Source organism: Aythya ferina (assembly GCF_964211825.1).
Source record: "Aythya ferina genome assembly, chromosome: Z".
NCBI classification, from domain to species: Eukaryota; Metazoa; Chordata; class Aves; order Anseriformes; family Anatidae; genus Aythya; species Aythya ferina.
Genome location: NC_140299.1, coordinates 24,781,114 through 24,802,810, shown reverse-complemented (window position 1 = coordinate 24,802,810; position 21,697 = coordinate 24,781,114). Strand labels below are relative to the sequence as shown.

The following is a 21,697-nucleotide window of genomic DNA, read 5'->3' as shown; positions in this document are numbered from 1 at the left end:
CAGAGAGGCATGGACACCTCATCCTGTAACCAGCTCAAAGCTCCAAAGTGCAGCGGCGGAGCTGTGCAGGGTTCAAAGGTACCCTCCTGACTCTCCCTCCCCGTGGAGGCTGCCCAGAAAGGGAGGTTCGAGTAAAGGACGAGGAGGAACTTTGTCTGCTGCTTCCCAGTGACTACAGAAGGGATGGTCACATGCTGCAGAGCTCGTCTCAGCGGTTCCTGCAGCTTAAGCAGAACGGATGGAAGATTCTTAATCACCCAGCCCCAGAGCAAACCATGGTCTATGGCAGAAGTCAGCTCTTCACTGTCCAACCACCTGTAGCCAGAGCAGTAACTTCAGAGGCCAGAAGAAAACTGCTCTGTGCTTCTGGACTCACAGACACAGAATGGAGGAAAGGGAAAATGCCCACGTGGAGAGAACAAGGTCAGATGTATCAGTGGTAGCAAGGGCAGGATGTTCCTTGGAAAGCTAAGCTCTGCTTTACACATGAGAAATGGTTAAATGCAATGTGAATAGTTCAGTCTCTGCGTGCTCTCACCTCTATCCCAAGGGTTGCTGCACAACCATTTTAAGCAGCATGCAAAACCCGCAGGGGTGTTTCTGTGGCTAATGCCATTGCCTTGATCTACATCTCACACACATGCAAGCAGCTGCAGTTGAGCAAAAAACAATTACAGGATAGCATCTGGCCAGACTGGTAAATTTTCAGCACTGATTTCTCATGCTAGTGTCCACAGGGCTCAGCCTGGCCAGGTCCCTTACAGCTCCGCTTAATTGTCTGAGTCTCTGCCTTTCTGTAGCCCGCTGCTCAGTCCCTGGGGCTCACCTGCCTGCATCTCTCCTATTTTTGTTACTTATTCACATTCCTGCAGAGCTTGGCAGCTCTGCTCATAGTTTCTGTCTCCAATAGCTGACAATATCCTTTTCACACAATGCACGCAGAGACAGGGAGCAAGGAACAAGCGAGATGACCCTGAGCAGCACACTGGCAACTGTTTCATCAGGGCCATAGCCTCCCTTGAAACAAGACAGAGGGAAATGAAGATTAACTGGTTTCCAGTCATTTTTGGACAGCACAGGGCAGTGTAGGGGTACTTGGTTTTGTTTTCTGAAGCGCCCACAGGAGGATGGTGCAGGAGGGCATGGAGCCAGGAGCAAGTGAATGAAAGGTGGCAGCATTTGTCCTGGAGCTAACCAGGGGCTGGAACAGGAGCCAAGTGGCTCGTCCTTGGCCTCCATTCATAATCACAGTGCACAGGGACACAAGACCACTTCCTAGCACAATCTCCTGATTCACGTAAAAGAATTTGCTCTCTGGATCAATTAACTCTTACAAGTCTTGAATTTGACTGTCACTCCTATGCTTGATACGTTTAAATATTCCTTCTGTATTTAATCCACATGTTGCAGCTTTATAAGCCGTTTAATGCTGTAAGTCAAGATTAAAGCACTTAAATTTTCATTAGTCATAGAAGTACAAAGCTCATTTCTGTGTTGTATAACCATGTCAGCATAATCTAATGAAGCAACAATTATCTCCTGTCGACAGTTTGCCTTAAGACGGATCTGGCAGGAGGACAGTAAATTATAATGATAATGATTTCATAATAAATCATTTTTTGCTTTTGTCCCAGTGTATCTGAACAGAAGCCAATCTTCAAGGCAGAATCAAGAGCAGAGAACAATTTTTTTTCCTTTCTGAAATAAAGTTTTCTGCAAGGAATACTTTCAGCTCCTGCCGCTTAACATACAATAAATTAATTTTAATTCACAGCCAATCTACCTGTGAGTTACCGCTGCTTGTTTCTTCTGCTGGGAGGAACAAATTCATTCTGAAAACATGACACGAGGCTATTTTCCACTGCACTTCTATGCAGACTTGCAGAGCTCAAGCATGCTCTGTTGAAGACTTCACCCCCTCTCTCTTAGCACAGCTGCGTTGCAGTGGGTGCAGCATTACTTACATTTTACTTCTTGTTAGTTGTTGCCAGCTCTACTATGCCTTTACTCTTAGGATTCCTTAAAACAGAGGTCTGAATCTAGGCTACGCAATGCAGTCAGGTGCTTATGAAAAACAGCAGAAGTCTTATTTAAAAAATCTTTTTATCCAGATAACTCATCTAAAACATCTTGTTATAAGTCTGTCAGCAGAGAACATCTTCCCATGTTTCACTGGAGGGAATTTGCCCCCACAATGTTATGTTATCAATTCCAAGTCACCTGCCTTCAAAAAGAAGCCTTAAGAAATAGAAAATTTAGATTGGATTTAGATTTTGTTAGGATTATTAGTCTGTTCCTGATTACAACCTGGACAACCAGTTAAACACTAGCCCTTCTATGTTACAATTAAATAAAAGCAGCTTCCTCCTCCTAAACCACCTGAGTAAAACCACTTCTCATACTGAGAAATACCAGTATGAACATGACAGAGTGCGTTGCTGTGAGGAAAAGTTTCTGAAGACAGTTCAGTAATGATCTTCTGATATGAAAATCTTTTTTTTGTTTTGTTGTTTTTGTTGTTGTTGTTGTTGTTTTTTCTTTTTTCCCCTTCCTAAGAGCCTAGAACTGCAGCAAGCAATTGTTTCTGCTGGTTTTTACACTCTGCTGTACTGTTGCTGGGCTAACATCACTGGACACCAACAAACTGGTCAGTCGTGACGGGCATGTGTGTGTCACGCCGCATGCTGGGGGTGAGAGCTGCGCAAACGCTTTCTCATTCCATCCCTGGGATCAGCCCTCAAGAAAGGGGTTACGCAGACAGATGCCTGTTTAGATAAGTGGAGGCATGCTATTTAGTTTTGACAGTCTCCTGTGCAGCTGCTGTTGTGCCACATTAAACAACAGTGTATACTAACAAAGCCAATTTCCATTGCAAATCCTGAAACTATCTTCTCATTTCCTAGCAAAATGAAAAAAAGAAAAAAAAAAAGAAAAAAAAAGGTTTTAAATGCTGCTGAAGAAACAGGAAATTAAGCAGCTGTGATCAATGAGGTGGCAGTGCAACAGGCCCCCACAGCGCAGGCACAACCCAGCAACAACATTATTTCAGCAGAGGAGGAGAAGGGTGAAGGCAGGGAACGATTAGCCTTGTTCAACACCACGCAGGCAGTGTGGGCAGCAACTCTGCTTGTTCTCCTCCTCTGTACAACCACAGCAAATTATCGCTTTGGTGCAAGGGCTTGCCACCATCTAGGACAAATAAACCTGCCTTTATAAAATCGGGGCAGTACACTACCTTAACCCAAAGAGGCTGGTGCAGATGCAAGCAACTTCAGTGACAGCCACCACACAACAGACACCTTCATGATCACAAACGTTTTGGCAATCAGCTCTTAATCTGATCAAAGTCAGTGGGGTGGGCTCAGGGGAGCAGGTAGTGCCTGCAAGCTGCAGCCAGTGGGGCCCATGCCCTGTCCCCAACCTGCCACGCTCGGTCTCCCTGGATGGGGGCCAGCAGCCCCGAGAGCAAGTGGCTGGCAGCTTGCTCTTTTTCATGCAAAAAGCAAGGGGAGAAGCTCTGTGAGGTGTGCAAACAGGAACCTGAGCACGCGGTAGACGATGTGCAAGACAGGAGGTAGAGGGGAAGGCTACGGGTGAGATGCTGAGGCTCTTATGACTATTATGTATATTTTGCTACCCACAGGAAAAGCCAAAAAGAAGTCAGTTTATAAAGCCTTGATGTGGGTTGCTTTGGCAGAATGACAGCATATGGGAGATTCCTGTATGGGGTTTGGGGTGGCTTTGTTTTAATATTTTTTTTCCAATAATGGTATAACATTACTGCTTGGTATTCTCTCTAACAAAGTGTAGCTTGTACACTCCTGCTTTCAGGAGAAGAGGGGGACAAATTGCATCTCATTGTGTTTGTGATGACCCCACCCGTCACCCAAAAAAACCCTGCTCCCAGCAACTCGCCCAGAACCCCCTGTTCAGCTCCATCCTCGTGTGGGGCAAGCACAGAGGCGCAGCCACCAGGGCATCACGAGTCTTCAATCTGAGACAGCCAATAATAGGTTTGAAGCTACCACATGATAACTAAACTGTGGATGGTTAAATTCGGGAGGTTCCTTAGCTAGGAAAGGAAATACCAGGCAATGTCAAATATTCCGTCCACGAAAAGCGAAGGAAAAGACCCAGCACGTTTCACAGCTCTTGCTGTAACCTCTTCCACCACTGTCCAACTGGCTGCTGCCAGTGCCCTCAAAAACATGAATCGGTTGTGCTGAATCAGCAGAAAGGGAAAGAAAAACACCTCGTGACCACGGCTCTGTAAAGGAGGCCGAAGCAACAATTTGCCTCGGTTTAAACAAAGAGGTGAAAGGGCTCCGAGACATTTTTTCATTCCGTTCCATTTCCTCGGTACTGACCCCGCAGTGCAAGCAGACCGCCCTCACCCCTCTGCCCGCCAAGGCCGAGCTGCTTTCATCTTTATTTTTCCTGTGTTCAAATGAAAGCACCGCCTCTGTTGCATTTGGATATTCTCCTGCAGGGTTTGCTGCCTACATACAACAGCAGCAGCAGCCTTGGCTCTGATGCCTGGAAGGAAATACCCACCACAAGGGGATCCCTCCTCTGTTTCCCTCCCTGCCCCTCGGGGGGCAGCCAGCTCTCTCCCAGGGCAGCAGGATGCAAGGGAGATGCAAAGGCGTTCCCAGCATCCTGCCAGCACCACTACAGGTAACAGACCTTTGTGCACACACGTGCCCCAGTGAAGCATTTCTCAGGGAGTCACATGAGGGCCTCACACTGAGCACCATTTGATGGAAGGGATGTATCTTTGCTAAAAACTCCAGCTGCCTCACTTTATCTGTGAAGACCTGAGCATTTACAGTCTGCTGAGTGTCTGCTCATCCCTGTGAGCCCACTTTGGTAGCACAGGAGATGAGCTGACCTCCAAATCTAACCAAACACTGACATCTTCACTTTATTTCTTTAAAGTTACTAATACCGTCCCTCAGGCCCAACAGCAATTTAGCACTTGAACTCATTTTCCTTCCCTGGCATACTCCCTCTTGCTCCAACATAGCAGTCCCCTTAGCTTGAACTTTCAGCAGCCAAGCGTGTATTAGATGTCACGCTGGTATTTGGCCATGTAGGTTACAGGAAGCACTATACCGCAGACAGCAAGAGTGGTTCAGACCGTCAGGATTTCCATTAGAAATACCCTTCTTCCCCCAACCTCCCCCCCCCGCCCCTTTTTCTTTCTTCCCACCCCAAGCATTCAGAGCTCTGGCATCAGAATAGAAAAATCTTAAGCTGAATCCAAGAGGAAATATGCTTTTGAAAAATGCATGCTCTGCACTTCAGAAAGACAAACAAGAAGTTCCCTTGCCATTGAGGGCAAAACTGCTCTTGCTCTGCTTTGCTACTGCCCAGCAAGCCACAGCCTCTTGTCACCCGCAGGCAGCCACGTGAGTGCACACAGTGCTTTCCTTGCTCGCCAGCTTGGCCCCTTCTCTGACACAGCATCGCTTCTTGACAACATGCAGTTGAATATCCTAAACTTCTCTGCCACTACCACAAGTCTTCACATCACACTTGCCTCCACTGCAGCTTGCTCTCCTCCTGCTCCACCTCTGAGGGATGTCCTGGCTGCCCTCCCGCTTCCTCCCCACAACTCCCAGTGGCCTCCTCAGCTCCTGCAGCCAGGATCAGTCCCACACACACACCACAAATTCCCCGGAGCCCCCCGGCCACCCTCCAGCTGGATCCCCCCCACCAGCAGCTCCTGATCCTCTTTGCCTTCAGATGGTTCCCATCAGGCTCTGCTTGGGTCATCTTCCCCATCAGCCACCCGCCCACATGGAAACAATGACCAATACATGCAGCATGCTGAACTCTTTCTTAGTGCATGAGATGTAAAGATGCAGCTGGCTTCAAAGCAGGTTTTGCATCTTGGTGTTAGAAAACTGTCCAGAAACCTCCTTGCATTTGAGAGTACAGCTCTTGCAGCTGAACTACTGCCCAGGTTCTGCATTAGCATCTAAGAGGGACCCACAAGGGAACACAACCAGTAACAGGAGAAGGGATGAGCTTAAATACGAGTTAAAAATAATAGAGCATAGAAAGGAGAGAAGAATGAACAGAGGAGGGCTGAGAACAGAAAGCGCACTCACTGGGAAGAGGCTTCAGTGTTTGGGCCTGAGCAGGACAGGTGCCAGGGGAAGCCAGCCTCATACAACAAGGCGGGAGAACCAGAGGAAAAGCTGGACAGCAATACAAGGGGTGAAGTATGAAGGCAACCTCCACACAGGGTGAGGAGAGAAGAACACTGAAGTGGGATGCTGACACAGTCTCATGCAGGAAGAAGCTTTGTCACCTCCCCAGCCATGCTGCAGGAGGAACCACCGGCGGGCGATAGAGGGAATCCCAAACTTGCAGCATTTGGGCCCCAGAAGAGGAAGTGTGAGGAAGGGACAAAGGGAACTCATCCCTGCCAGCTCTCTGCCTCAAGACTGGGGGGCTGGTGACGTGCAGGGTGAGCCGTGGGGACAGCCCCATGGGTGAAGCCAGCTCCAGGCACCGCATGGCCTCACGGGCTCTTCCAACGGAGGTGCCAGAAGGCGAGGAAAGGTTTTTTATATCAGCAGCATAAACAATGTTGTGTTTGGCTGGCTTGGGCTGCATCCTATGCTACTCCCACCCTGCTTATCTTTCAGTTATATTACTTAGCACAGGGAAGTAACAAAGCCCAAACAAAGCTTGTAAACATACATAATCATTGTACATTTGTACCACAGTGTATCAGTAGAGGATCTCCAATTAGTTACTTCATAAAACTAGGTGTTTACTCTGACAATCTGCTTTGAATTGGTTCTTATCAACTACTGCATATTAACACGCTGCCTCTTCTAGCCCCTAATTCATTGACTGTAAAAATAGAATACTTTCCCCCAAAAGACATTTGAATGAAAGTCTGCATGGACTCCTTGCTGCTGGGTAGTAATTATCTATTTAATTACCTGGCTCCCTTCTCTGCACTCTATTGCAGGAAAAAGATTCTTTTCCAGATGAAACAACCTGCAAACATTTCCAAAACCAGGATCGCTGATTACTATTTCTACACGTCCAGAGTGAAAGGTGTGTAGAAAGATGTGCAGCCTGAAAACAATTGATACAAGGTTGTGCTCTATTACAAAGGAATTACAGGATTTCAAACAGCAGCCATGTTTTCTTCCTTTATAACCTTTCATTTATAATTTTCTGTAACAACAACAAAAACCCTCTGTGGGCCAGATATGTACATGGCTCCTTCCCACTGACCTAAATGAGAGTTTGCGCATTTGTCCAAGGGCCGTAGCAGAAAAGATGTGGCTTTCTGTTCTATAATTTCATTGTAGGCATCATCCAGGTCACAACCAATGTTGCTAGACAGAAAAGATATATCCGGTATCTGTTTTTGTGTTTTCATGATGAATTCCAGGAATAAATTAACTTGGTGTATGTTTTTAATTATATTAAATATCCACAGCAAAGATATAGAGATTTTAAATGCGATTAAGTCTGCAAGATCCTGAGTTCCTGTAGATGACTCTACTGTGGGTGCATCTTGTCTTTGAAAATGAGATGTTTGACATACTTAGAGATATTGGGTTGATATACACTGATAAACAAAACGATTGTGTGAATTCTTTTCCTACTCTTATTTAAAAAAATAAATACATTACTCACATTTGAAAGAATGATCTTAAGTTTAAAACAATCAGGCAGGGCTGTATCAAGTTGTTCTCTGGCCAGGGCATTAGTCTAGATATCATAATCCTCATATGGATTAACCATGCCGACAGCTATCCTTCTTACAACATGCTTACGTGTTTTCCAAAACTCAGGGACTGAGAAAGTTGAAATTAACAGCTGTGATAAGTCATAAGAAAAATACTTTCAACTAAGTAAGCAGATGCTGTAATGCTACTGGCACAAAAGTAGCAGTGGACCCAATAAAATTAATCTTGAGAAAACGAGTTGCTAGCCACAAGACGCCTGGCTGCAAATATTGGCAGGCGTATTTCTCATAGCAACAGTTTCAGTAATGCGACCTTTCAATTACCCAGTTTCATGCTGTGTCATTTATCTGAATTATAAGAAGGGAAGTGCTTCTATTCTCAGTGCAGCTCAAACAGGACTTCTCTATCCTCTAAAATATAAGAAATGTTTTGTCTACCATATTGTTCAATGGTTCCCTTTACAGGCACAGCTGGTCTGATAATAAAACCTTAAACGTTTTCTCACAAATAAATGGTCTCCAGAACAGCTCGCTACGATAAGAATCTACTTGCTGTTAGCTTTCATGTCAGACCACAGTCTCCTTGAGATGGCATCAGAACCATAAGTCTGGTTATCTTTTCAACAGACCCAAGTACGATGAGCCAAGATTTACTCAATGCCACTAACTGATCTCTCTCACACAAATACACCTCCAACAGAAAAGAAGTAATGTAATCTCTTGAAGAACAGGTTTCATGGATTATTTCTGAAGTACAGGGTAAGAAAGCAAGGAGCTAAAACCTTCTACTGGCTATAATTCACACTACAAAGACATTTGTTTGTCTCAAGGGTGCTGACAAATTCTGTAACCCAGGAACAATTGCATCAAGACATGTAATTTTTACTTAAAGGACATCCACCTGCTAATTCTCTGCCATCACCTGAGCAGCATGAGCCAAGAAAGGGATCTAACTCTAGCCCCACAGCACAAACGTTAGGTTATGGGTAACACCAAACAACCTGTACGCTTTCACACCGCAGCTGCACGAAGCTGAGGACGGCAAGAGCCAATGCCACAGTGCTTTAGGATCCAGCATTGGCCGTGGTACATAAAGATGGCTTCAGCCCTCAGGCAGCCCAGAGGAAGCAGCCGCCTCGCACAGGCCCGAACGCCCAGCCCTGCCCCACCTGCCCAGGCACACCAACATGGAGGCCATGTTCTGCACCGGTACAGGTGCAAACCTGGACTCCTTATTCCAACAAACAAGACCAAACTCCTGGTTCTTGTCTACCGAAAACAGGTCATTTCAATTCAGAAAGTGGTTAAGAGCACCACCAAGAGGGGAGGCGGAGGTGGCTTTGCTCACTCCCACCTTCCCCACGGGTCTCTGGGGGCAGTCAGTATCAGCAGGGGACCCCTCTTCTCCCTCTGACCACCCCACACACTTGCTGTGCTGTGTGGGCACCCACACACAGGACAGGCCTCCCACTGCTCACAGAGAGTGTGGAAAGCCAAGTGCTGGTCTGGCTGGGCCTTTCCAGCTTCAGTTCATGCTATGGTCGCTTAATCCCTGTCAGTCCAACAGAAGCACGATATATCTAGAACCAGTACACCTTTTCAGGCAAAGTACAATGAGGACAGGGAAAAGAAAAGCTCGCTGGGCTCCATAATTGCTGCTGAGCAAATAGGCTGGCCAAAGGAAGGGTTTATTGTCAGGTATGACTTGTCAAAGCTCATGTCCTTGAGGGAAGCAGCTTAGCATGAAATCCCGGAGAACAGGGTGTGTGACTGCAGGCTGCCACCTCCGGGGTGGTGGTATTTGCTCTCACCACAGACGTGAAGAGCCTGGAAAAGCCTTGGGTCTATGGAAAAGTTACTAAAGAAGCAAGAGGGAGATGGACTGCCTTAACATGAGAATTAACTTTGCTCTCTGCTGGTAACAAAGGAGAGAAGTTTTTGTTACCGAAAGAAATTCATGCAGAGGGAAAACACAGAACAGCAAACAAAAGAAACACTGGTCAGTTCATTTTGGCACACAACAGGCTGCAATCCTGCTGCCAATGTCAATGTATTACATGCTGTGTAGCTATAAATTTCAGCTGTGTTTGAATAAACACCAGCATATAGAATCGCTTTGGGTCTGTCTAATGAGATCTCCTTGTAGGGACTACAGAATTGGTATGTTTCTCCAGCTGAGTGGCACAAAAATTAAAATTGTTAGTTGCTCTCAAAACACACATACCTGCAATCCCTTGTAGCAGTCCACAGACATTAAAAATACTTTTCTTCATAATACTCTGCACACACATAGTAAAAACAGACACAAATGCCACTGCGCAGAGGATCAGGATTCCCATAGCTAGGAAAATAGCGGTCGCCTGCCAGAACCCACTGGCAATCTCATTGAAGTTTTCGGCGTAAGGACCACAAAGCGTGTCTCGTCTAGAAAGCTGCATGTGGGAGATTCGTGTGCAGCGCCCATAGATGCCCAGTGTTGGATGGTAGGGCTCCTGTGATCCTCCTGTTCTGTTGTCCATGTCCTCAGAGCTTAGTGGCTTGGCTTTGCCGATCAGCCAGTCCGCACTCATGAAAGCAATGAGCTCTGCAAAAGCCACGACAATACTCAGAAGAGTCCATAGCATCGACCGACACGTTACAATGACATGACACATATTGGTGTCCAGTGCTTGTGATCAGTGCAGTTGGCAGTCTTAAATCCAGGCACGAAGGGGAAAAAATTAAATTAAAGCAGAGAAAAGGTACCCTAAGGAAATCACTGTTGCGGCTCTGCTTGCTCTTTCAGTTCTCTCACACCAGCCAAGATGAAATTTCTCAGGAGAAAAAGTGAACTGCTCAAAGTTTTGCTAGGAGTGTGGTCATTTGTTCTCGCCGTTTAGTTCCTCCTTTTTTCTTTCTCAGACGCTGAAGTACACTTTTCTCTCTTACTGTTCATACTGGCACATGACGCTCCGGGCTGGCAGGGCAGGCTGCAGGGACTGCCCACTGTTTGACATCACACACCTACAAGAGAGAGAGACAACATCATCAGAGAGAAAAAACCTTCGTCTCCACCCCCACACATCCCAACAACAAGCTGGAATCTTGTGCGGGTCCAAACCGACACACTGAAGCTCTCACAAGGGCCCGTCACACACAGCCTGCTGGAAACCTCCCCGTTTCATCCCAGGGGGGCGATAAATATCCCGCAGCCCGGCTGTACGTACACTACTATCTGCTCGGTCCCGTCCCACCGTGGCTCTGTGTCTGCAAGCGAGGTCTCCGCAGTCGAACTGTCCCACCCACTCCCCCCAGCACGCCCACATCATCTTCCTCTGCTTGAAATTACCAAGGTTGCTGGCAGCGACCCAGCAGAGCTCTCGTACGTGTTTAAGCGGTTTTGCAGCCGCATAGCTGGGCTGAACGGCTGCCCTGCCCTGCTGGGGGTCTGGGCAGGAGGCCCAGATGCGGTGGTAACATAGGGACAGAGCCCGGACCTGAGGGAGGGTGTTGCAGAACTGGTGCACCGTGAGGTCCTCCTGCTTTAAAGCCAGGATTTTGCAGCAGTGAGCTGCCAGCAGGCCTGTCGCGTCTCATTGCGAATGGATGCTGAGACTGGCAGCCTCAGGGTGACTTGCACTACTGCTAATGGAAATCTGTGGAAAAATGTCCTGGTGACCTGGTTTGCCGGTCTGCTACAGGCTCCTTCGTGCCCTCCATCCACCCCTCCTGCAGCCCTCTGTGGGCTGGGACTACAGCAAGATATTCCCCAAGGGCCTTCCCTTTCTTCTGCCTTTGAACAGTAGCTGATGACATTCCCAGAGCTATACTTATCTTGGTACAAGAGGCAATCGGAGATCATTACACTTCTAACTCGGATCCAAATATCTTCCTTAAAATAACAGATGGATCAACACACACGCCTCTGTGCTTGAACTCAAAATGTGTCGCTTGGAAAAATGGGGAGAACAGGAAATGCACTCATGTTATCCCGTCAGCGATGGGAGCACGGCACTTTCAAGTTTTACTCACACACACAAAAAGCATACCAGCATTCAACCAAAGGCAAAAAAGTGCCTCATTACTACACCTCTGCCAAATATAAAGGGCTCAGCAAATAGCAGAAAAACAGACATTCTCTTCCTTTATGCTTTTTTTTTTTTTTTTTTTTTTTAGCTTTGTCAAAGAGCAAGGGAGTTGGTGTTCAATTTCTTAGGGGTTTTTGAGTTCAGTGGTTGAATCTTAGTCCCACTGAATGCAAAACTAAAAAAAAAATACACAATTTCAACAGATTCAGAATTTAATCCAGCCATTTTTACTCTGTCCTACACTAGGAGTAGTGATTTATACATAAGATCTTATCCACATTACTCTTCTTCTAGATCTGTTTCTAGATTCCTCTGGGCCTTGAGGATGTATGGAGCTAAGCTGCCACACCAACAACTGGATTTTGCCACCCTTAGTTCACTGTTACCACACTGCCTGTTTTTCTGATGGATGCTCCTGCTTCTTCCTGGTATTCTACATAGTGCTTAGAATACCGGGCACAATCTACAGCTTTCAGCCTCTCTATTGCTGCTAGCTAACTAGAGAAAGACATCAGAAAGCACCAAAAAGAGTGCACATCTGGCAATCAGACAAATAATTTCATAGGCTTTATTAGGTTAATTATGAAAACTTACTAAATTACATGTTAAGAAAAGGCAAAACATACTTAGTTGTGCTTTAGCTGTGCTGTGATAATAGCTCTGCTCACTTTACGTTTTTTCCCTGGAAAATCTGGGAAAATCATGAAGTTTTCAAGCAACCTGACATACAGATGACTCGAATACACCCTTTGTAATAACAGAGAACTGAAGTGTCAGCCTGCCAAAAAAAAGTTAATTCTCTCAGTATTTCCACTTTAAATAATAACTGGAATGTAAGAAAAGCATACATTCTTCTGATGTCAGCGGCACAATTAAAGAGAATTTAATAAAAAACATCTTTATTTTTAAGAAAAGTTCCAAAAAGCCCTAGAATCTGTATTTTTGTGCAAGCATTGCTCCTGTGTTAAATCCTCATCTTTCTAATTAAATCTGCTTTAATCAAGGTGCAAAGGACAGCAGCAGAACACCTATCACAGCTCTTACAACTCACCCTGTACCCACATAAAATAATAAAATACAGTTTATTGAATGTAGAGGAGAACAAAGTTCGTGTGTATTTAAGTATGTACATAGAAACTTAATATGAACACAGGAAGTCATAAAGACATGTTTCTGATAGCAAATGTTGGATGCATGGTTAGAACCAGGAGGAAGAGTTCACACCATTACATTCTTTTCCATTTGAAATGCAAGCTCAAAAATACATTGTGGTAGCATTTTAGAACAAAGTACCTCCAGAAAAGTCACTGCATGAGTAGAACTGCCTGGTAAAAATGGTATGGAAACAGTGCCAAATCTCTGGACTTCACTGGGACTCAAACTTCCCAGTTCTGCTGTGTAGCAAAACTTCAAAGCATGTGAAAGTTAGTAAGTGTCACCAATAATGACAGTTCAACAGCACATACTTAGCTTTCAAATGAAACATTCAGAACTCAGCTTTTCCTAAGTAACTACCACTTTATTCTGGTATGAAAAGCATCTCCAGAGACACCCATGATTATTCACAGGAGAGCACCTGCGTAAATTAGTTCTTGCACTAGCGATAATCTTGAGCGTGACTGCCAGTCCTGTACACCTCCTTTTATAAGGAAGAGGACAAAAACATGCAAGGAATACAGTGCACAGGTCAGAGGAGGGGCAGGGGGCATTTCTAACTCGTGAGACTTGGCAGAGAAAGGTTGCAGATGAAGCACTGGAAATAATTCACAGTTCAGTCATGCTTGTGGAGTCAACCTTTTCCTTCCTACATGCACCACCTTGACTTTCCAAATGAATTAACCCATTTCTTCAATGACTCCAACAAAATGCATGCACCGTACACCAAACTCTCTCCAGCTACACACTGCATTAAATAGCTGTGCTTCGTGAAGCTGCCCTCCAGCATGCTGCTCACCCCTTTTTCTCCCATTTTTGCTTCACAGAAGTTCAAGCTAGTCTACTTTCAGGCTGAAAACTGGCTGTTTATTCCTCCTCTCAATTTCCCAGACCTTGATGATTTTTTTCCATGATAGAACTGCATGTTCTTCACAGCACGCCACTCAACATCCACTTCTGAGCGACTGTCAAAATATTTGTTTTGACAGCCCATATTCAAAATATACAATGGTTGTTTAACCCCACTGGTATAAACTCACTCAAATCAATACTCGTTGAGGAAGCAGACTCCTTGTTTTAGGATCACCCCTTACTCTTTTGGGCGTGCCCCTGTTTTTACGGCCATGTTCTTCATCTGTGGGGGTGAGTTATTTAGTGCAGTGTGTAGCTGGGTTGGGTTGGGTCCCAACAGTCACCCCACCCCACCACCAGCTCCTCAGTTAGCCACTAGAGCTCTTGGATGCACCACAGAAGCTCTCTGAGTTAAACATGCATTGTTTTTTTTGTGTGTTTTGTTTTGTTCTGTTTGTTTGTTTGTTTGCTTGTTTTTTTTTTGAGGGGAAAGGTGTTTTAAAATGTGGTTCATTTCAGCCAACCAGTTCATACTGTACCCTTCCAAAACCACTAAGGCAGCAGCAAACTGATGCTGCAGCAGGAACAAGGGGCAAAAGGACCTACAGATGGTTTTTAATGCTGATGTTAACATATCTGGAAACTTCACCCCTTCACCATCAGTCTCATTTACCCTGTGTTCCCTCAACCATGCTCATGGTCAATCTTGGCATTTAGTGAAGTTTAACAGTTAAAAGATGTTAGATCCTGACAGCATCCAATGAAGATAAAACTGAGTTCCTGAATGAAGGGGAGAAAAAAAAAAAAAAAAAAAGAAAAAAAAAAGAAAGAAAGAAAGAAAAAGAAAACGTGTATTTTGGTTCCTTGAGTCTAACGAACAACTCTGACAGCCAGATATTATGCCTCAAGTTATACTTCCACATATGTCACTAAGAATATTTATCTGTTGCCTTTTACTACAGAACATCTGTAGTTAGGATCTGGATAGGCTGCACCGATGGGCTGAGGTCAACTGCATGAAGTTTAACAAGGCCAAGTGCCGGGTCCTGCACCTGGGGCGTAATAACCCCAAGCAGAGCTACAGGCTGGGAGAGGAATGGTTGGAGAGCTGCCAGGCAGAGAAGGACCTGGGAGTGATGGTGGATAGTCGGCTGAATATGAGCCAGCAGTGTGCTCAGGTGGCCAAGAAGGCCAACGGCATCCTGGCTTGTATTAGGAACAGTGTGACCAGCAGGGCTAGGGAGGTGATTGTCCCCCTGTACTCAGCTCTGGTGAGGCCGCACCTCGAGTACTGTGTTCAGTTTTGGGCCCCTCGCTACAAGAAGGACATCGAGGTGCTTGAGCAGGTGCAGAGAAGGGCGACGAAGCTGGTGAGGGGCCTGGAGAACAAGTCCTACGAGGAGCGGCTGAGGGAGCTGGGCTTGTTCAGCCTGGAGAAGAGGAGGCTCAGGGGCGACCTTATCGCTCTTTTTAGGTACCTCAAGGGAGGCTGTAGCGAGGTGGGGGTTGGTCTGTTCTCCCACGTGCCTGGTGACAGGACGAGGGGGAATGGGCTAAAGTTGAGCCAGGGGAGTTTTAGGTTAGATGTTAGGAAGAACTTCTTCACTGAAAGGGTTGTGAGGCACTGGAACAGGCTGCCCAGGGAAGTGGTGGAGTCACCATCCCTGGAAGTCTTTAAAAGACGCTTAGATGTAGAGCTTAGGGATATGGTTTAGTGGAGGGCTGTTAGCGTTAGGTTGGAGGTTGGACTTGATGACCTTGAGGTCTCTTCCAACCTAGAAAATTCTGTGATTCTGTGATTCTGTAACATTGCTATATGTTAAGGAAATAAATAACATCTAATTTTCTGAACTAGATAAAGAAACACACTTGCCTCCATCTTGCTCACACTGCCAAAACCAAGAAGTCAGAAGCTGATCCAAATTATAATATTTGAGTAAAAATTTTGATCTCAGAGATGTTGAGCTAGAGAGAGAGTTTTGCTCTGGCATACCATACAGATAGGAAGGAACAGCTGCAAAGTTCAAATCTGAGTCAATCACATACATACCACTGCTGTTTATTTTAAAAAAGGTGTCCTACAAGCAAGGCACAAGACTTGCAAGTACCTTCCAGAACAATGTAATGGACAGTGCTCAAAGCTTCCCTTATGGTTTTGACTGGTGGGGGCTCATACTAAACCCTACAACTCAGTTTTCACCCTTCCCAGCTTGGCTCTGTCAGCTCAAGAGTGAGAATAAATCATCTTTAGATAAGTGGCTTTTGGCCTGGCTTAAACAAACAACTGAATGGAAGGCCACACAGATTGCTGAAACAGCCCCAGTTTGTAAAATAAATCCAGGCACAATTAGATCTTTTCTTCTAAAGGTTGCTATAGTCCAAAATACAAGTATGCAGAGGAGTTTCTAGACCTTGTTTACAAAACACAAGCTTGAGCATCTCATAACCCAAAATGTGCAAGTCCTGGAAGCCTGGATTCTGCTTCCTCTGATCATTGTTCGTTAGCACTTACAAACACTATGAGAATGCTTTGAACTACAAGAGTGGAAGTAGCTCCTATTTATATTGATTTTGCAAACTTGGTATTTAAAACAAACAGAGAGAGGCTCACACACTAAGGCGCAATCACTTCTGACTGTCTCCCCAGTCAGGTCAATGTGAGCTGGCACTTTATGCAGCTCCCATCCTTAGGTGTTGCTGGATAAGCACAGGGTCAAATGAAGGCTCACCCTGTCCAGCAGGGCGAGGCAGCCCTCAAACCACAGAGCCAGAAGGGACAACACTTCAGGAAGGAATGTGGGATGAGCATTAGGGATTATTCATTTTCCGGGTGAGTGGTACCTTGCACCGTGCTTTATTGTCCCAGGGACTGAAAATGAAAAAAAAAAAAAAAAAAAAAAAAGAGGACAGAATAATCCACTGAGAGATAGTAGCAACAGAGTGAGAAGGAGGAAGAAAGGGAAGGAGGAAGAAAGCAAGAGAAAGAACAGTTGTCATGTGAACCAGTCCCAATGCCACTTCTCCTTCTACTTAGTCCCCTTGCAGGACCTGTGTTCCTGCAGGAGGAGTTGCCCAGGAGGAAAGGTCAAGCTCCTGCCATCTTCTGCATCTTCAAGCAGGCAACCAGACACTGAGCAGTGTTTCTCAAGAGATACCACCAGGAACACCAACTCACATTGCTAAAGGGCCCTACGTACATTTATAAGTGACCTGCAAGCATAAGAGGAGGTACATTCATCTCAAAAGAGAATAGGGATGAGCATTAGTTCTTAAGGAAAGACAAGATGTCACAAAAGTTACGAGTAAGTTCTCTCTGCATGCCATGAGGAGCTCTGCTGTCACCAGTTTGTGGTAAGCAATGCATACTCACCACGGGAAACACCTGGGTCAAGAAGAAAGGGAACTTAAGATACTTCAGTGTGTCATTGTTTTACTTTGTTTTTTAAATGCAACAGATTGAGTCATCAAAATATTCAGTCAGATAACAGAACAGGAGCAGGTGCTTTAAAACTTAAGTGGTTGCACAACTTCAGTCAAACAGCAGAAAATAAGCAAAGGATTCCCTCCCCCTCCATCTGGCTTCATATTTTCATCAAATTATTTCCTACTAGAATAACACTCCTTAGGAGGAACAGAACTTTTTACCTGAAGAACAGAAAGCGAATCTTTGACTAGTCTTTGCTTGCGAATTAAAGAGAGCACACATTTCCATATCATAAATATTTAACTGTTATAAGCCTGCACAAGCATATTAATGAGTGCATTATTGTGACAGATTGTTGAAAATGTGCCATATTCTGCTCATAGACAGACATGGTCCACTAGTAACAGACGGAATGCTGACAATACATCATGTCTCGATCCTGTTGGCATGATGTAAGATGTGAAATATAACAAATATTTTGAAAAATAGTTCAAACTCACTAAGTATCACAGTCAAGTCCATGTTTCCTTGTCTTTCCTTTGAATTACGTCTTGTTTATTCCACTCTTTTTCTACGAAAGACAGAGCTTGTAGATATGAAATCTGTAACTGAACTGCCTACCCCTCACGTGCCAAAAAGCCCAAATTCTATGTGTCAACAAGTTTAAAAAAAAACACTAACAATGACGGCTGTTCTCATGAGACAGTGTGAGATAGTTATTCCTTGCCACCTTGCAGGTAGGTTTCTTCCTATCATGCTGCAGAAAATGCCATCTAATTACGGGCGGATTTGTTTCTCAAATATATCACTGTAAAAGAAATGAGTATGAAACACTTCCAACTTCAAAAAAAAAAAAATAAATCAGTTGAAATGCACTATTCTCTTTCTGACCTCATTAAAAGCTGTGGCAAAACTCCCACTGACTTTAATGGGGCCAATACATCGCTGAAAAATCACTAGAAGAATGAGAGTTTCCAAATTTTCATACCAGCTGCAGGGGAGATTTAAACACAGGACTCATTTCCCTCTTTTCTCATCCAGACAAAACTTTGCATGCTGCCCCCCAACTGAGAGTAGATCAAATAACTTGGATTTCCAACATCTCCCCTGAACTGCAAATTCTCAAGCAGGAGATTTGTTCCATCGCTCTGTATTTATTGATTTACAAAATTCCTTAAACCTACAGCCATTACATTATGTTTTGAAAACTTACTCAAGATCTTTTGTAATTCCAAAATTTATTAAAACTTATGAGGTAAAGAAAAGCTAATGTGTAGTACTTCCATTGTTGGTATCTCAAGAGAAAATTACACATCACATAAAAAATCATCACTAAGGGAGCAATCTTGGCTAGAATTACTGATAGCCTAACTGCTCAGGAATTCACCAACTGGGAGTGGAATTGTGAGTTTCCTTTCTTACTTTCCTCACTAGGTCACTGAAGTCTCAATATGCAAGATCCTCATCTGAAGCCCCCTTTCTTGGTCACCTGCAATGTTACATCCATCAAGCAGAGCCAAATATTCACTGTGGTATAATCACTTCTTGCAGCAACTCCTAAGTACAGCTTCTAAGGAGTTATTGTGTGTGGGGTGAGGGGAAGAAGGAACAATTAGGAGGAAGATGGGAAGTCATAAGGAAAATACTGCTAATTTTTGGTACCAAACAAAACCTTGCTGTTTTTGTACTAAGGGATTTTACCTTAAAAGGAAGCTAGGCTTTTGCTGTCCAAATAGTTAATAATTTGTACATGAGCTACAGCATCAGCCCAAAAAAACTTGGAATCCGTGCTTGTTGTAAAAAGCAATTCACTTCCATGAGTTCACTGTGACAGAATTGGAACTACTCTTCATAATTTATGACTATTGTATTAAGATATTTATTATAGAAATATATTGGCTATTGTTTAATAAGAGGCTGGTGAGAAAAACAGGCAGGAAAGGAAAGAATGACTTGATTATGCCATTTCTCAGCAAACTCTGGAGAACTGCTTATTAAAAAGACAATACTTAGGACAGGAAAAACCTCGTGAACACAGTAGATCAAAGACACGAGGACTGTGTAGGAAGGAACAGTCTTTCAAACTGAAGGGAAGAGAAGTTGTTTTGGACAAACAAGCTGAAGAAAAAGCCACCTATTGAAGGTGTCTGCTGAAGTTAGGCCAGCATGGGACACAATACTGGGCCCCCAATTTGCTTTTAGGCAAAGCAGATGCCCCTGCAAACAGCCTTGTTTCCTTACACAAAGCAAACACCACTATAATTAATTCTCAAAAGGAAGCTGGTGCTGTGAACACCGTGGTGAACACTTAGCAGAATGACTGCAATAGTCAAATATCTGCAGCTTGAGGACTGTACCTGAGGAACTGGAAGGATTCTGTGACTCAGGTTGTTCCAGTGTTACTCACAGCTTATGCTTGCAAACAATCCTCCATCTCAGTCCCTCCAGAAAGTCACATTACAGGTGTGGTCTGCTCTCCAGTGTCATGGTGTGCAGGGTTTCCACAGTGTGGAGCGGCCACACCTTCATCAGCGCCAGACCCACCCTGGATCAGGGTGATGCAGCTCAGCAAACTGAGGCATGAGTTACTGCTGGTTACTGCCAGGAGAAGGCACATCTATGACTCATCTGCCACAATTCAAAAATGCTTTCATTCAGTTTCATCTTCATTCAAACTGAAAATGAAGCATCCTTCAAAAATATTCAATATAGACGAGCAGTTCAGCACACTAATATGCAGAAAACGAAACACGTGCCAGAAACATCCTTCTGGAGCAAACATTGAATTTTGACTGTGCACGAGCTGAGGAGAACCACTAGTGACTCAGGAGAAGTGAAAGGGGTCATGGTGGATCAGAGCCGCCATGTCCCCACACACACCTTTGTGTGTAGACATATGAATATCTGGACATCATATACAACAATAAACATGAAAAGGTTCATGAAGATTCTTTTATCCAGTCTGGAAAAAAGGCAGTGTACTCAGAGAAATACACAGATATGATATCTCTGCAAACATCTACTGAACATGAGCTTTAACCAATGTTAATGACTAACTATTTAACCACAGCCAAGAGAGAATAGATGTAAGATGTTTCTGATACTGCATATTTCATAAATTAATAATTAAAGGAATGAAATGTTCAGTTCACTTTAAAATGGAGGCTCAGTGCAAAGAGCTTGGAAAAATCTAGACTAGTAATTCATATTCTGGAAAACTCATTTTAGACCAAGGAACTGGAAGAATCTGATGACTTATTTTAGTGACTGGATTCAATTTTAAAGCCAAGATTAGGCATACTTCTAAAAGCTGAGCCATGTACAATTCTGGCTTGCTTTGTGCATTATGAGTTGTTAGACTGGGGAATCATAATAATATTTTTCTGTCCTTTAAATGTATACAACTGTGAAAATAATTTTTAAAAGCTGAAAAGTGCTGGAGGAAAAAAACATCTGCATCCTTCTCAACTGCACTTCTTTGAAAATGCTCCACCATCTCTCTGATGATGTTCTGTACACTACAACAGAAGCTGTGCATGGATATGCACATGTGTAAGGCAGGGCTATACCTTCTTGCTATCTAAATACATAGAAAAAAATGAAAGGAAAAGGGCATCACTGCCATCACAGTTTTCCAATTACACAACTAAGTGTGTAGAAACACTGTGAACTAAACCTGAATGCAGCTATTGCAAATCCTGACCCTTTTGGATTTTGGTGTACTCCTCAGCATCATGCATTGTGCCAACAGCTCTTCTTGTACCTCAGACAGAATCCTCAACTATTCCATCTGGAATCTGCAGCCTGGACTTGCTTTCTGGTGTTCCTCATTCTCCACTAATTACAACAAATGACAAGCGATACCAAATGAAAAGATCGTGTCTCCAGAAGTAGCTTCAATCCACCTCATCACTGAGATATAGTTTTGTTATTAACCTGATTTTTTTTCCTACCATACTCACTGTACAAACAATTCCTATAGCAACATTCCACAACAGTCTGTCCATCCTATAAGGTAATACAAATTCACCTACTAAAAGACAAACTTACCTTTACAGCTGGCATGAACTTTTCTCATATTGTACTTCTGTGCAGAATATAACCTCACTTATAACACCTATAGGGGATGCTTCTGCCCCTGTGTGTAAGAGAATGAGGCTATTGGACAACAGCAGATACTCAACAAGGTTAGGCAAGGTCACAGGACAGACCTTCAGGACAGACAGCCTTTCTGTCCATTGAGTTGTGAGTTTTCTTTTTAAAGCTTTCACTCACATTAATCCTTTCAAAAGCAAATTCCGTCTACAAACTAGTGTAAACAAAGCAGCTGATTGTACTATTGCCAAAAGGTGTGAAGTCCTAGATTATGCATCCCCTTGGGAAATGCAAATAAATCAAACTCAAACCTACATATCTGAAGATCTCCCAATACGTGGATAGACATCTGTTATTTAGATCCCTGCATCTCATCAGCTT

At 44.1% G+C, this 21,697-nt stretch overlaps 1 protein-coding gene across 4 annotated transcripts in view; it reads right to left on the bottom strand.

The window, feature by feature from the left end:
- Positions 1-21,697, bottom strand: part of LHFPL2 (LHFPL tetraspan subfamily member 2) — a 132,573-nt gene that overhangs the window by 3,314 nt on the left and 107,562 nt on the right. For 3 of the 4 annotated variants that reach the window (XM_084505264.1, XM_084505265.1, XM_084505262.1), the window contains exon 3: positions 9,948-10,726. In XM_084505264.1, coding sequence (XP_084361390.1) covers positions 9,948-10,377 — 430 coding nt within the window. In that variant the 5' untranslated portion in view covers positions 10,378-10,726. Of the gene's footprint in view, positions 1-9,947; positions 10,727-10,929; positions 11,040-21,697 lie in introns of those variants that run through there. The other variant, XM_084505263.1, reaches the window with a different exon arrangement.